Source organism: Neomonachus schauinslandi, chromosome 8 (genome assembly GCF_002201575.2).
Source record: "Neomonachus schauinslandi chromosome 8, ASM220157v2, whole genome shotgun sequence".
NCBI classification, from domain to species: domain Eukaryota; kingdom Metazoa; phylum Chordata; class Mammalia; order Carnivora; family Phocidae; genus Neomonachus; species Neomonachus schauinslandi.
Window position 1 is genome coordinate 143,939,074 of NC_058410.1, and position 14,098 is coordinate 143,953,171.

General features: G+C 44.9%; 2 protein-coding genes across 2 annotated transcripts in view; both read right to left on the minus strand.

Annotated features, from left to right (window-relative positions):
• The window catches only part of LOC123325518 (histone H2B type 1-C/E/F/G/I), a 388,315-nt gene that overhangs the window by 307,832 nt on the left and 66,385 nt on the right, over nucleotides 1-14,098 (minus strand). The gene's annotated exons all lie outside the window — the stretch shown is intronic.
• Nucleotides 778-1,522, minus strand: LOC110586603 (putative vomeronasal receptor-like protein 4; the record flags this gene model as incomplete). Its single annotated transcript, XM_021696841.1, is given in 2 exon segments — nucleotides 778-907; nucleotides 909-1,522. Coding segments are annotated over 2 exon segments (744 nt in total), but the record flags the coding sequence as incomplete, so codon positions are not given.

Sequence of the window (14,098 nt, forward strand, 5' to 3'; positions counted from 1 at the left end):
TGTATAATAATTTTTATACTGCAATTCACATATGAGCAATCCTCCTAGAAATGAAACTTACAGGTCAAAGAGAAAATACATTAGTATTTTGAAGGAATTTGCCAATTATTCTCCTTCCTGTAGGAAGGTTGGGGGTAAAAGAGGCATCTTATAATCAGGAAAACTGGAATTAGCTTACCCTTCCCGAGGGGGGCAGGACGGACAGAAGATGGCTAAACCCCCGGAGGTCATTATGACCTCCTTCCTGTGTCAGCTCAGGGCTACCAGTCACCAGCTTTGCTGTATAACATCATACTTTAATTTGTTGAAGCTACTCTTCATTTTTTCTTTTACTCGCAGCCATAGAAAGTCTTATTTCAAACTTGCTACCTGAGGGATCAATGAAACAGTCCTTTTCTCAAGTCTTAATGAGAGTGCCAACATTCAGCCAGATGTCCATCTCTGTGAATCAGCACAAATGGGCTGAGAATTACATAACCGAGGGTTAAGACTTCGAGAATGTTAAATATTAGGAACTTATTATCAAAGAAAGAATTTAAACATAAAGAAATAGGGGCACCTGGGTGGCTCAGTCGGTTAAGCGTCTGCCTTTGGCTCAGGTCATGATCCCAGGGTCCTGGGATCAAGCCCCGCATCGGGCTCCTTGCTCTGTGGGAAGCCTGCTTCTCCCTCTCCCACTCCTCCTGCTTGTGTTCCCTCTCTCGCTGTGTCTCTATCTGTCAAATAAATAAATAAAATCTTAAAAAAATAAATAAATAAACATAAAGAAATAATACAATCTGACCAATAAAAGAAAAGAAAACAAAGCACCAGCAGGAGAACACTGTGCGCGGCTCTCATCTCAGGGGGGTTGTGGTAGAGAACCTCGGGTTTCTGCAGGTAGCCGGCATGCTTGTGGTGCTTTGGAGAACGCATACCATGGAGACACTGGCCAGCCCATGAGACCCAGAAACAGGAAATCTCGCAGGGCCATGAGAATGAGAAAAACCCACTTCGTTGTCTGGCTTGCTGATAGAAAAACACAGTAGCCTTCACTTTCATCAATCTGTGACCTGTTTAGGCTGCTGCTGTTTTTCATGTAATAGAGTAAGTTCATGCTGAGCAAGGAATTGAGTATCCAAAAGAAGAGGAAAAAGGGAAGGATACGCCATGTGGATGTTGGCTTGAAGCTGGCACACACGGAGGCTCTGGGGCTGATGGTGGCGGCCTGGATAACAGTGAGGAAGCTGCTGGTGCAGGTCGAGAGGCCCCGGGCCACCCTCTCGAGGTACGCAAACATTTTACAACCTGTATCGTCCGGGCAGTTTCGCAAACCGGAAGTTTCTATTGTTTTTAGTGTTACCTTGGAAAAAAGTATTATGATATTTGTAAAAGCCAAGTGGATGAGAATTAGATGTATAGATTTCTTTTTAGTGTCCCTAAAGAAAATGCACGTGTAATTCACAAAAACAAAGACGTTCCCCACCATGCCAGGTCCAATTACAGAGAGGAATAGTGTTCCTTTAATGATCATCAGAAACATCTCTTACTTCATGGGCAGGAAATCTTTGGATCTAGCAAACACCTCTTGAGGAAAGCAACAGTAATGATGATATGTATCTGCAAAGAATAATGCGTATCAGAGGGCTTTTCTGGTGTATCAGGGACACTGAGCCACGGGTCATGATGTATGTAATGGAGCAGAGTTTTGTCCAAAGGACTCTATTACTGTCCCTGTGGGCACTCGCTGTTCGTGATTCTATGAGCCTGAAATTCAGTCTTGGGGATGAGCATACAACAATCTGAATTTGCAACTAAGATTTTTTTCTGTGCTCCATACCAGCAAAACCAACCTGCCTGTTCAGATCTTTATATATCTAACATATGTTCAATCTCAGCATGTGCTAAAATGAACCAAAAATTCCCCCAATCTGATGTCACCCTGTGTTTCCTACTTTGTCATATGATATTACCATCAGCCAACTCCAAAAAAATCTGGGTCTTCTTCTTAACCTCTCCACCTCCCCACACCCCACAACAAGGACTCAGTTACTCCTCTTGCTTCTGCATCTTTCATAGCTCACAAATTTAGCCTGTCTCATCTGTCTTAGTGCCCCTTCTTAGGTTCAGCATCCATCACATACCTCAGTTTGATTAGTATAACAACTTCCTGGTTTGTCTCCTGTATCCAGATATTTTTTGGGGGGGAGGGGAAGGGCAGAGGGAGAGAGAGAGAATCATAAATAGGCTCCACACCAAGCACGGAGCCCGATGTGGGGCTGCATGTCAGAACTCTGAGACCATGGCCTGAGCCATGATCAAGAGTCCGGCACTCAACCCACTGAGCCACCCGGGCGCCCCTCCTGATTCCAGTTTTTATATCTCTGATACATACACCTTAATATTTCCAGAGTTGTCTTTCAAAACTCCAAACATTTTCTGTATGTTCATTGCTTATAGTTTTCAGTGAGTTTTCCTAGTTTTTGAGATCAAGTTAAGCTGCCAAAGACTTCCAGACACAAGCCTGTGGGCAGCACAAACTCAGATCTATGACTTGCAGCATCCTGGCCAGGGCCTGGGGGCCCTTGGAATGTTGCCTGCAAGGGTCTTTATAGGAGGTCTGAGTCCCACTGTGGAATCGGAAGAGACTCTATGCAGAACCTGGATCCGTTCAGGATGTTTGATGTCTCCCAAGGGGGTTAGCAAAGCTAATAACCAGGAATTGGATGCTGTCAGGGGACAAGGGCAGTTTATAAAGGAGGGAACCCCCAAACTTGGGGCCATATCGTAAAGTGAGTTGGGGCGTCCTCGGGAAGAAAAGAGTGGTCACTCAAACACAGGTTCATTACGCCATCTCATAGCCGCTGAAGAACATGTGGAGAAATGACTCAGGCAAGTGGGTCAGTGCGACCTGTGTCTATTCTCTCAACCTGGTTGATACTAGAAGTGATTTGATCTTTATCAGTCCCAGCTGATTGTCACACTTTCAGGCTGGAATAAGAATTGCTCTTTCACTACTAACCTTTTGAATCTCATTTCTCACATAGACATCTCTGTAGAACTACTGACGATTTCCCCCCAGCCAAAGAAACCAGGACATCTAACTGCCAGTGTGCGTAGGTTCCATGTACTTGGAAAGCTTCCCACACGCCTTCACCCCGCGCCCTGTCCTACCCCATCAAGGCCCGGCCTTAGATGCACCTTTGTCATGCAGGTGTCTGTCAGCATGAGCTGCGGAAAGTCAGGCTCGTATCCGGGTTTGGAACCAGGAGGCCTCAGGACATGGGGAACATTGGCGGTTATGGCCATTGGCCTCCACTTCCTCCCCCAACAAATGGGGCGACTAATGCCTGCACCATGTAGTCAAAGAAAGCACGACGTGATCCTCAGTGCCTAGCACCTCGTGAAATAAACTACCAGCCTAACAGCAGGAACATCAGCAATAACCAATATTCTGGAATGAGAACAGATGAAATACTTAGGCAAGGCTCTGGAATCTATTAGAAATGACTGCACTCAACACACCTCAATGCCCTGATGTGTCCTTATTAAATATGTTCCTGCTTGGTTTTGTTTATCTCTGTCTAGGATTTCCCACTTTTCTGGCATTCTTCTCACCTTCCCCAAATCTCAAAGCTCTGAGTCCGAATTGGGACCACTTTCTGTATCTCCTAATAAACCACGTCTCTTTCTTTCTGACTGAATAATAGGAACAATGTCAGAGTGGGGAGGGATGGTACTCTCCCAGATAATGTTTTGGAAATGGTCAAGTAAACAATTGTAGAAGACATGTTTCACACTCAGTAGTTGGATGAAGCCCATTCCGGATCTGACACCCACCAGCTGAGCCAAGTCAGTGTGTCACTCTCAGCCTGTTTTCTCCACTAAAAAATGAGATGAGGGCTTCCTGCTATGGAGGCTGTGGTAAAGTGAACGTGGACAGCCTCAGGGTATTCAAACCTGGCAGTTCAAAAGTAGGAATTTGCGGGCGCCTGGGTGGCTCAGTTGGTTAAGCGACTGCCTTCGGCTCAGGTCATGATCCTGGAGTCCCGGGATCGAGTCCCATATCGGGCTCCTTGCTCAGCAGGGGGTCTGCTTCTCCCTCTGACCCTCCCCCCTCTCATGTGCTCTCTCTCTCTCTCTCATTCTCTCTCTCAAATAAATAAATAAAATCTTTAAAAAAAAGTAGGAATTTGCAATGGGAAAAAAGACAGTCTCTTCAATAAATGGTGCTGGGAAAATTGGACAGCCACATGCAGAAGAATGAAACTCGACCATTCTCTAACACCATTCACAAAGATAGACTCAGAATGGATGAAAGACCTCCATGTGAGGCAGGGATCCATCAGAATCCTAGAAGAGAACAGAGGCAGTAACCTCTTTGACATCACCCACAGCAACTTCTTTCAAGATACATCTCCAAAAGCTAGTGAAACAAAAGCAAAAATGAACTTTTGGGACTTCATCAAGATAAAAAGCTTCTGCACAGCAAAGGACACAGTCAACAAAACAAAGAGGCAACCCACAGAATAGGAGAAAATATTTGCAAGTGACATATCAGATAAAGGGCTGGTATCCAAGATCTATAAAGAACTTCTCAAACTCAACACCCAAAAACCAAATAATCAAGTCAAAAAGTGGGCAGAAGATATGAAAAGACACTTCTCTGAAGAAGACTTACAAATGGCTAACAGACACATGAAAAAATGTTCATCATCATTAGCCATCAGGGAAATCCAAATCAAAACCACACTGAGATAACACCTCACACCAGTTAGAATGGCAAAAATGGACAGGGAAAGAAACAACAAATGTTGGAGAGGTTGTGGAGAAAGGGGAACCCTCTTACACTGTTGGTGGGAATGCAAGTTGGTACAGCCACTTTGGAAAACAGGGTGGAGGTTCCTCAAAAATTTATTTATTTATTTATTTATTATAAAGATTTATTTGAGAGAGCGAGAATGAGAGAGAGAGAGAGAGTACATGAGAGGGGGGAGGGCTAGAGGGAGAAGCAGGCTCCTCACTGAGCGGGGAGCCCGATGCAGGACTTGATCCAGGGACTCCAGGATCATGACCTGAGCCGAAGGCAGTCGCTTAACCAACTGAGCCACCCAGGCGCCCCCTCAAAAATTTAAAAATAGAGATACCCTATGACCCAGCAATTGCACTACTGGGTATTTACCCCAAAGACACAGATGTAGTGAAAAGAAGGGCCATATGCACCCCAATGTTCATAGCAGCAATGTCCGCAATAGCCAAACTGTGGAAAGAGCCAAGATGCCCTTCAACAGATGAATAGATAAAGATGTGGTCCATATATACAATGGAAGATTACTCAGCCATCAGAAAGGATGAATACCCAACTTTTACATCAACATGGATGGGAGTGGAGGAGATTATGTTAAGTGAAATAAGTCAAGCAGAGAAAGTCAATTATCATATGGTTTCACTTATTTGTGGAACATAAGGAATAGCATGGAGGACATTAGGAGAAGGAAGGGAAAAATGGGGGGGGGAAATCGGAGGGGTAGATGAACCATGAGAGACTATGGACTCTGAGAAACAAACTGAGGGTTCTAGAGGGGAGGGGGGAGGGGGGATTGGTTAGCCCGGTGATGGGTATTAAGGAGGGCACGTACTGCATGGAGCACTGGGTGTTATACGAAAACAATGGATCGTGGATCACCACATCAAAAACCAATGATGTATTGTATGGTGACTAACATAACATAATAATAATAATAAAAAAAAAGTAGGAATTTGCCAACAGCCCCTGTCACTTTAATCCTAATGGCTACTAATAGGTGCCCCACCCAGCCAGCACGTGGTGGGGGAAGGTGACTTACACGGATGGTGTTCTTATTGATATTAGGATCTGGAGGCTTAAGGACGCAGGCAGGAGAAAACCTTCCAATTACACCCATGCACGTGGGGCATCTGTCACACACTGGGGAAGACAGAGCTGGCTCATAGGCAAACACAGGAATGCACCAAATGAGGGCTACAAGGTTCGTCACTGCGGGCGATGCTTGCACAGGCCTGGTGCGGGGGCCACGGAGGCTGAAGGAACAGCTGCTCCCGGGAACCGGAACAGCTCTGGCCCGTCTCGATTTTGGGATAACGAAAGTGGACCCCTCGGTGAGAGCCCACCCCAGAGCTCTCCCGTGGGACCACAGCCTGAACTCGGGACCGTGCCCACACGTGTCTGGAGGCACATTTGCTGGAACTGGTCCCCATCATCTTTCTGGCCCCGGGGACATACCTTTGCAGGATCAGGAGGCCAGGTGCTCAGGCTCACAGACCCTCTCAGAAAGTGCCTTCCTTAGTCAAAGACAGAAGCACTGTCCCTGCGTCTGAGGGAAAGTTCCTCTGGCACAGGGAGGGAGACAAGAATCCATCAGGTATGCTCACGGGCTACCTGCTGTGCAGCCAGGCTCTTTGCCGCTCCTTCTGGCAGGTGAACCCTCCCCGTCCCCAAGCCATATATGTACCCTCTGGATTTGAGGAGCTGTTGACTAACATAACCTGGAACCAAGACTTCACTTTTCAAGGCTGTCAGCCTGTCAGGGAGGAGAAAACCCTCGGCAGAATCTCAGTTCCTGAAGTAGAGCTTTCCCTGTCCCTCCACAATTACAGCAAGTGTTGGGTTCAGAACTGTTCTCCGTCTTAATTAGCTTAATTATTTTAATAGGAAGGATGTGTGGTTGGAAAATGAACAACTAGTGAGGCTCCCGGATCCAGCTTTCCCATTTTTCTGGCCCCTCCTCACCTTCCCTAAGTTCCAAGGCTGTGAATCAGAATGGGCACCAGCTCCCAAACACACCAAAGTCGCTTTCCTTTTTTTCTCGAGGTTTTCTTTTTGCACGGGGAAGTAACAACGGATGGCTGGAGATTCTGTTTTCTGAGCACATCACAACCGTGGATCTGGAGAGGACAAGAATCACCATGCTCCTCCTGTGCACGTGGGGTTTTAGTGGGGAAATGATTTTCCTCCTACCCTCTGAGTTCCAAGCTGGGACCTCTGAAATAAAAGGCAGACTGACAAGAGAATAGCAAGCAGGCATTTATTAACACGTATACCTCAAGTACACATGGAGATACCTGGAGAAAAGTGAGTAACTCTCTGAGGTGGCTTGGAACTTGGGCTAAACGCCATTTTAGTAGAGAAAGGGTATTGGGGATCTAGGCCTTTTAGGAGAAGGTAAATGATTTTTAAGAAAGATGAATGGGCCCTTAGAGGCATAATTGGGAGGTATGATACTTTGTGACAAAGTTTGTTGGCTATGGTGTCCACTTCTCATCTACTCTCCTGTGATGCAAACTAATCTTCCCTGATTAATGAAACTCCCAGGGAGGTGATTTATGACAACTGAGTTCCTTTTGGAGAATCTGTCTTTAAGCAGATTAGGGGAGTTTTGAGGACACTTCTCCTTGCTTTCCTTGTTTTCAAGTGCTCAGAGCTCAACATAATCAATATACCAAAGTGGCATCTATTAAGGTAGCATATTTTTCTGCCCTCAGGGGGTTAGAAATCTTTTCTGCAAGTGGTTCATTTTTTGTTTGTTTTTGTTTCTTAAAAGATGTTATCTATTTATTTGAGGGACAGAGACAGAGAGAGCACAAGTGGGGGGAAGGGAAGAGAGAGAGGCAAAAGGAGAAGCGGGCTCCCTGCTGAGCAAGAAGCCTGATGTGAGGCTCCATCCCAGGACCCTGGGATCGTAACCTGAGCCGAAGGCAGTTGCTTAACCAACTGAGCGACCCAGGCATCCCGAGATGTATGTAATTTTTTTAAAAAACCTTATTAAAGCTCTTACCAGTTTTGCAGCCCAAGAGTATTTTTTTCCAGGAACTGTGAGCCACTTTTTGCAACATAATTCTGAAAGAAGATAGGGTCGCTGTTTCCCAGTTTCTATGGGAGATTAGGAGCCCAACTTCCAGGAGGACCTGATTCCAAATGGCAAAGCTAGATCTTGTCATCTAGATCGAGAAACATCTTATCTCTTTGGATAAAGCCAATTCATTTACAAAGTGTCACCCAAACTAGAAGAATTTAGGATGCACTATGTGTGACAAGTGGTGCTGTCAAGACTACTGACTTGAGGGAAACTATCATTTATCTGGAGAACATGTATGCAATGCATTGTATCTGCTTGGTATATAAAAAATGAGCTCCCCCCATCTTGTTCTTGCATTCTCTTTAGTGGATTGCCTGTGATGTGCTTCACGTTAAGGTTGAATGCTTTTTCAATATTAAAAGTGTTTTCCTTCTCTTTTACTTTTATAGAGAAGTCTAGTGGGTTGGCAAGAGATTTTGTTTCTAATTATCTTTCTCCAACACCCATAGGTAATAAATGGCTGAATGGAGGATGAACCCAGAGACTTTGATCAAGAGCATAAGCTCCTCACTACTGACCCTGGCTCCCTTCCCCTGCTTGATATGTGTCCTTCTGGTCAGTCTCTCTTTCAGTGTGTTCCCCCTCAGCATGCCTCCCGTGTCCCCTAGACTCTGCCCACACCTTTCTCTCTGCATCTAGATGTGTGTGTCCCTCCACCTCTCCTTCTCCCGGGAGTCACACCATTGGTGGCAGCTCTGGGATTTCACGTGGATTCCACAGATTCCTGGTGTAGGGGAGGGAAAGAATTTCCTCCTACCCTTCAAATTCTTCCAGATGGTGTAAGAATGAAATCGACAGGAGACAGATTAACAGGAGAAAAAACCCCAGAGTTTTATTGCATGCACCTAGAGGTCCAGTAATGAAATTGAGACCCAAAGAAATGACCAAGGCAGGTGGTTTTTATACTTTTCAGACAAAGAGACAATAAATCTGTGAGGATTTGACAGGACAAAGAAAACTTAACTTTGGACCTTTGATTAATAAGGAATTCTAAACAGAATTTAGGCTGGGGTGGTAATGAGTAGAAAGTGATAAGGGGTGTTTATACAGCTTCTCAGCTCAGAATTTCCTGTCTCTGGTGGATAAGGATGTGTCTTTACTTCCTGGTACAGGGATGGTAGCTTTCTGGGAGACTGATTTCCCCGCTTTCAGGGGGATGGAGAAAGGTCTGAGTGTCCTGGTTACACAGGCTGTCTCTTAAGTAACTTTCATTTAAAATAATTAGTATACCAAAGTTGCACACCGTGGGGCAACCTGCCCTTGGCCCCCACACTGGCTAAGTCCCAACCTTATTAAAGCTCTTACCAGTTTTAATGAGAGAGACATTTGATGAGTCACTTGGCCTCTCTCTATTGCTATGCTTTCTCTTCTGTAAAATGACAATGAAAATAAGACCTAACTCAGAGAGTATTTGTGGACATTCAAGAAGAGATTCCAGAAAGACAGTCAAGAAATGATTGCTATGTATGTTCAGTGTGAGAAAAAGAAGAATCTTTCCCAGTCTTAAGGAAAAACCAGGACAGAGAGGCTTATGTGAATGGACCACATGTGCATTTCTTGGCATGGAACTGTGTGAGTCAGAATCTCCAGCTCATCCCTAGGGCAGGTCTGGGTCATCATGATCTGGGTGGTGGAATTGATAAACGCACCTGAGAACTTTGTGCTTCCCTGACATTCACCCAGTTCGGCAAGTCATTAACAAGTCGGATGTCTCCAAGGAACACCTCCTTTTCTTTCATTGCTCTTTGTACTTTGAAGAGAAAATACTATTTAAAAAACCGAGGCATTTGCTAACAATGTATCTGTTAAGCTTTGTTTAAAAGTTAAAATGAAGAAGTTTTTGTTCAAATTCCTTCCTCCCCTCTCCACCCTGTCCCAGGCCCTGTGCACACTGTAGGATTCCTGAAACCCCAGAGATAGCTTGTGGTCAGCACAGAACTCAAGAGTTGTATTCTCTATCTACTGGCTTATCTACAGTGCATCTTGATTAGGCATCACTTGTTGGTGATGGATAAACCTCGTCTTCATTCTTCTTATCACTAGTTTTTCTTTCTACCTAGGTCTAAATTCCATGGATTAATGGAAGGAGCTATCAGTTCCCAAATTTGAAGCCTTGAGTTTGCTTTATAAATATGGGCGGATGAACAGGTAAGGGAATAAATATTTCTGAAATTTGCAAAAATTATTCTAAAACTCCAATCTGAAGCATCTGTAAGTTTTCTTTTTTTTAATATGGAAAAGCAGTTTCCCTGATAAGAACACTGGGGCACTGCTGAGTAATAACACCAATGACTTGTCCCAAATCTTGTGTAGCCATGGTTCGATTTCTTGTCAAATCAAAATCTTTAAACAAATGAACAGTGTTATAACATGGGGCAGTTTTGAGCCCTTATAAATAGTTTTTAAAACTAAAAGGGTCTGTTTAAAACTGCCTTAAATTGGGAAATAGATCATAAATAACACTACTGAGAAGATCTTTCCCAATACTATTGACATTCAGCGGATTGTCTACCATCATTCAGAGTTCTCTGACCCTGGGTGAGTCTAACCGGATTGGGAAATGTACCCTACCAAAAGCCACTCTTTGTCCTTACTTCCACTTTAGCTAATTCCTTTTTATGGGTCCCAGGGTGTCAGAGAAGAAACCACAGATGTTGATAATTTCTTTTAAATCCAAAGTCAAGAAAACCTTAGAACCTGGTAGTATCTGAGAAAATGTACCGTTTTCAAGGAAAGGCTATGTCTGTTTATATTCCTCTTTAGCAAAGTGGGTGAAATACCATTTCCATCCTCTTAACAATCACATAGGAACAACAACCACACTTTAATTTTGTTTACAATGCTCCAGGCGCTATTCCAAGCATGCTGCATTTATTGAACTCATTTGATTCTTTTTTTTTTTTTTTAAGGTCCAGTGTGGAGCCCAAAGCAGGGCTTGAACTCACCACCCTGAGCTCAAGAGGGATGCTTAACCACCTGAGCCACCCAGGCACCCCTGAACTCACCTGATTCTTAAACCATCCTACCAGTGCTGGTACTTACTATTATTCTGTTTATATTCGAAGAAACTAAGCCTGGACCTACATCTCATAAGGTATACAAAAATTAACTCAAGATGGATCATAGATTTGAAAGTATGAGATTATGATTTATAATAAGAAATACATATTTGGTCTTTCCCCCTTTTCCTGGCACAGTGCTCCAAGGACCATTGAAATTTCCTATGTGATGAGAGGGATGAAGGTGTCTTATTATTCCCAATAAGTCTTTTTCAACCACACCTGAGCTCATGTTACTGAAGTGATTTTTGGAATGATCCTAAGGATGGGGGCTGGTTGCCAGGGGAACCAACCAAGGGATTAAAGGGTTGAAAGTTTCAGGCTCCTCCATCCCTACCCCCTGACATCTGGGGAGGGGAAAGGGGCATAAGATTGAATTAAATCACCAGTGTCCAAGGATTTAACCAATCATGGTAAAGTAATGAAGCCTCCATGAAAACCCGGAAGGGGGTGGGGTGGGAGTGCATCTGGGTTGGTGAACCTGTGGTGGTGTAGGGGAGTGGCCCACTCCCTGAGGTCAAGGAACTTACCTTCTTGTACGTAAGGTTTGCTGAGTCCTGTGAGCCACTTTAGCAAATGAGTCAGACCTGAGGAGGGGGTCGTGGTACCTCCAGTGGATAGCTGGTAGGTCAGAAGTCCAGGTAACCAGCTGGACTTGCAATCGGCTGGCATGTGAAGTTGGGCAGAAGAGGGGAGGGCAGTCTTGTGGGGCTGGGCCCTTCCCCTGGGGGATCTGACGCGATCTCCATGTAGACTGTGTCAGAATTGCATTACATTGTAGGTCACTCAGCAGGTGTTGCAAGAACATCTGGAGGTCAGAAGTGTTGTGAATGTGAGTGTCCTGTGAGCCATGAGCCAGCACAGGGACTGGAAGCAAGAGGGACTTCAGTCCGTCAAGACACTGCTCTGAGGCCAGGGTTCAAGGTTTCCACAGGCTTAGAGACAATCCGAGCTGGGAAAGAGAACAAATGAGACATAATAGCCATTAGGCAGGAGTGGTTGAGCAAAATTAGACGTAATAATTTCAAGCCTGATTGCACAAGTATTTCTACTTTCCAGGAGCCCTAGAGAATGTCCACCATGAAGAAAGGCATCCTGTGATTGTCCCGTGTCCACGAAAATGTAATGCCCACGGAGAGTTCTGGTTCAAGATGGCGAGGAAGGAACCCACCACTCACACTTATGAATGGAACGATTCCTCCTGAAGAAGAGCTGAGGGCTGACTGAGCAGCTTCTGAAGGACCAGAGACAGAATGGCCAAGAGAGACAGAGACATAGTAGCCAAGGGAAACCCCACCCCCAACTCTGAGAATGGCTCGGAGGCGGGACAGGACCCAGGGACCAGGAACAGATCCCTTTGTCCTTGGGCACAGGAGAAAACCCCTATGGTTTAAAAGAACATATAAAAGAGACAACATTAGAATCTTGCCAAGAGACAAAGGGGCTGCAGGAAAGCGCTCCAGGTCAAGGACCACAGAACTACAGGGTTTATATTCCCACCCCACCTTGGAAGTCTGGACCTGAGCAGGGCCTGGACAGCAAAACGGGTGGGTGCAGTCATCCCGGTGAGCTTGGGACCTCAGGGAGCCCAGGGTCCACAAGCCCAGATCAGCCCCAGCCTGCACTGGGACATGGGGAGAAACAAAGCCAGGGCTTAAAAGGGCCCAGGAGCAGGAGCAGTCTCTCCCACTCCACCTTATTAGCCCAGGCCAGAGCAGGGTCTGGATGCCACAGGGGTGGGTCCAGTTGCCACAGGGAGCTTCTGACCCCCCTTTCCCAGGGCCCACAGGCCCCCACCAGCCACTCTGTGGTGCTGGGCCTCAGAAAACAAGCCCTGGTTTGGGGTTTTGGTTTTTGTTCTAATTTTTACAGTTTTATTTTATTTTATTTTTACTTTTAAAATGTGTCTTTTTTTTTCTTTTTTCTTTTTGGTTTTGTTCTTTCTTGTTCTAGCTCTTTTTATATTCTTTTTTCTTCTCTTTTTTCTGCTTTTATTATTTTCTTTTTTCTTTTCCTATTGCTTTTTCCTTTTTAATTGTTTTCTCTTTACTCTCTCTGTAAAAAGCCAGGGTTTAAAAGAGGAACTAGGGGCTCCTGGGTGGCTCAGTGGGTTAAGCATCTGCCATCAGCCCAGGTCATGATCTCAGGGTCCTGGGATGGAGCCCAGAGTCCTGGCTCCCTGCTCAGTGGGGAATCTGCATCTCCCTCTCCCTCTGCCCCTCCCCCACTCGCACACGTGCACACACTCTCTCTCTCTCTCTCAAATAAATAAGTAAAATCTTAAAAACAAAAAACAAACAAACAAAGGAGAAACGCAGCACATGGGGCCACAGCTCCAGCCAGCCAGCAGCAGTCAGCAAGCACACACCATCTGCACAGGGGCACCATACTCAGACCACTGCTTCACTCCAGGAGAGTAGCCATTTCACATAATCCATAGAAACAGACACCGAAAGTCAAGCAAAATGGGGAGACAGAGGAATATGCTCCAACAGAAAGAGCAGTGAGAGAAGCACTGATACCACAGAACTGCAAAAGATTCCAAGAAAATACTGTGTTGAGTGACAAAATTGAAAATGGTACATCTGTACTCACTTCCTTACTTGTGGTAGGTCTGTTCAGAGTTTCTATCTCCTCCTGGTTCAGTTTTGGAAGATTGGATGTTTTCTAGGGATTGATCATTTCTTCTAGGTTGTCCTGTTTGTTGGCATATAATTTGAGACAACATGGATGGACCTAGAGGGTATTATGCTCAGTGAAATACGTTAGACTGGGAAACACAAATGTTGTATGAAATGGAATCTTAAAAAATGAATAAACAAAAAGCAGAATCAGAACTATAAATACAGAGAACAAACTGCTGGTTGCCAGAGGGGAGGGGCTGAGGGCTGGGCAAAATGGGAGAAGGGGAGAGGGAAATAGAGGCCTCCAGTAATGGAGGGAGTAAGTCATGGGAATATAAAGCAGAGCCTAAGCAATACAGTCAACGATACTCTAATGACCAGGTACCGGGACAGATGGTAGCTACATTATGGTGAACATAGCACGATGTATCAACTTGCCAAATCACTGGGTTGTACACGTGAAACTATGTAACATTGTGTGTCAACTCTACTAAAAAAAGAAAAAGAAAAAGAATATAATTTAGTGGAAGTGGCTATTCAA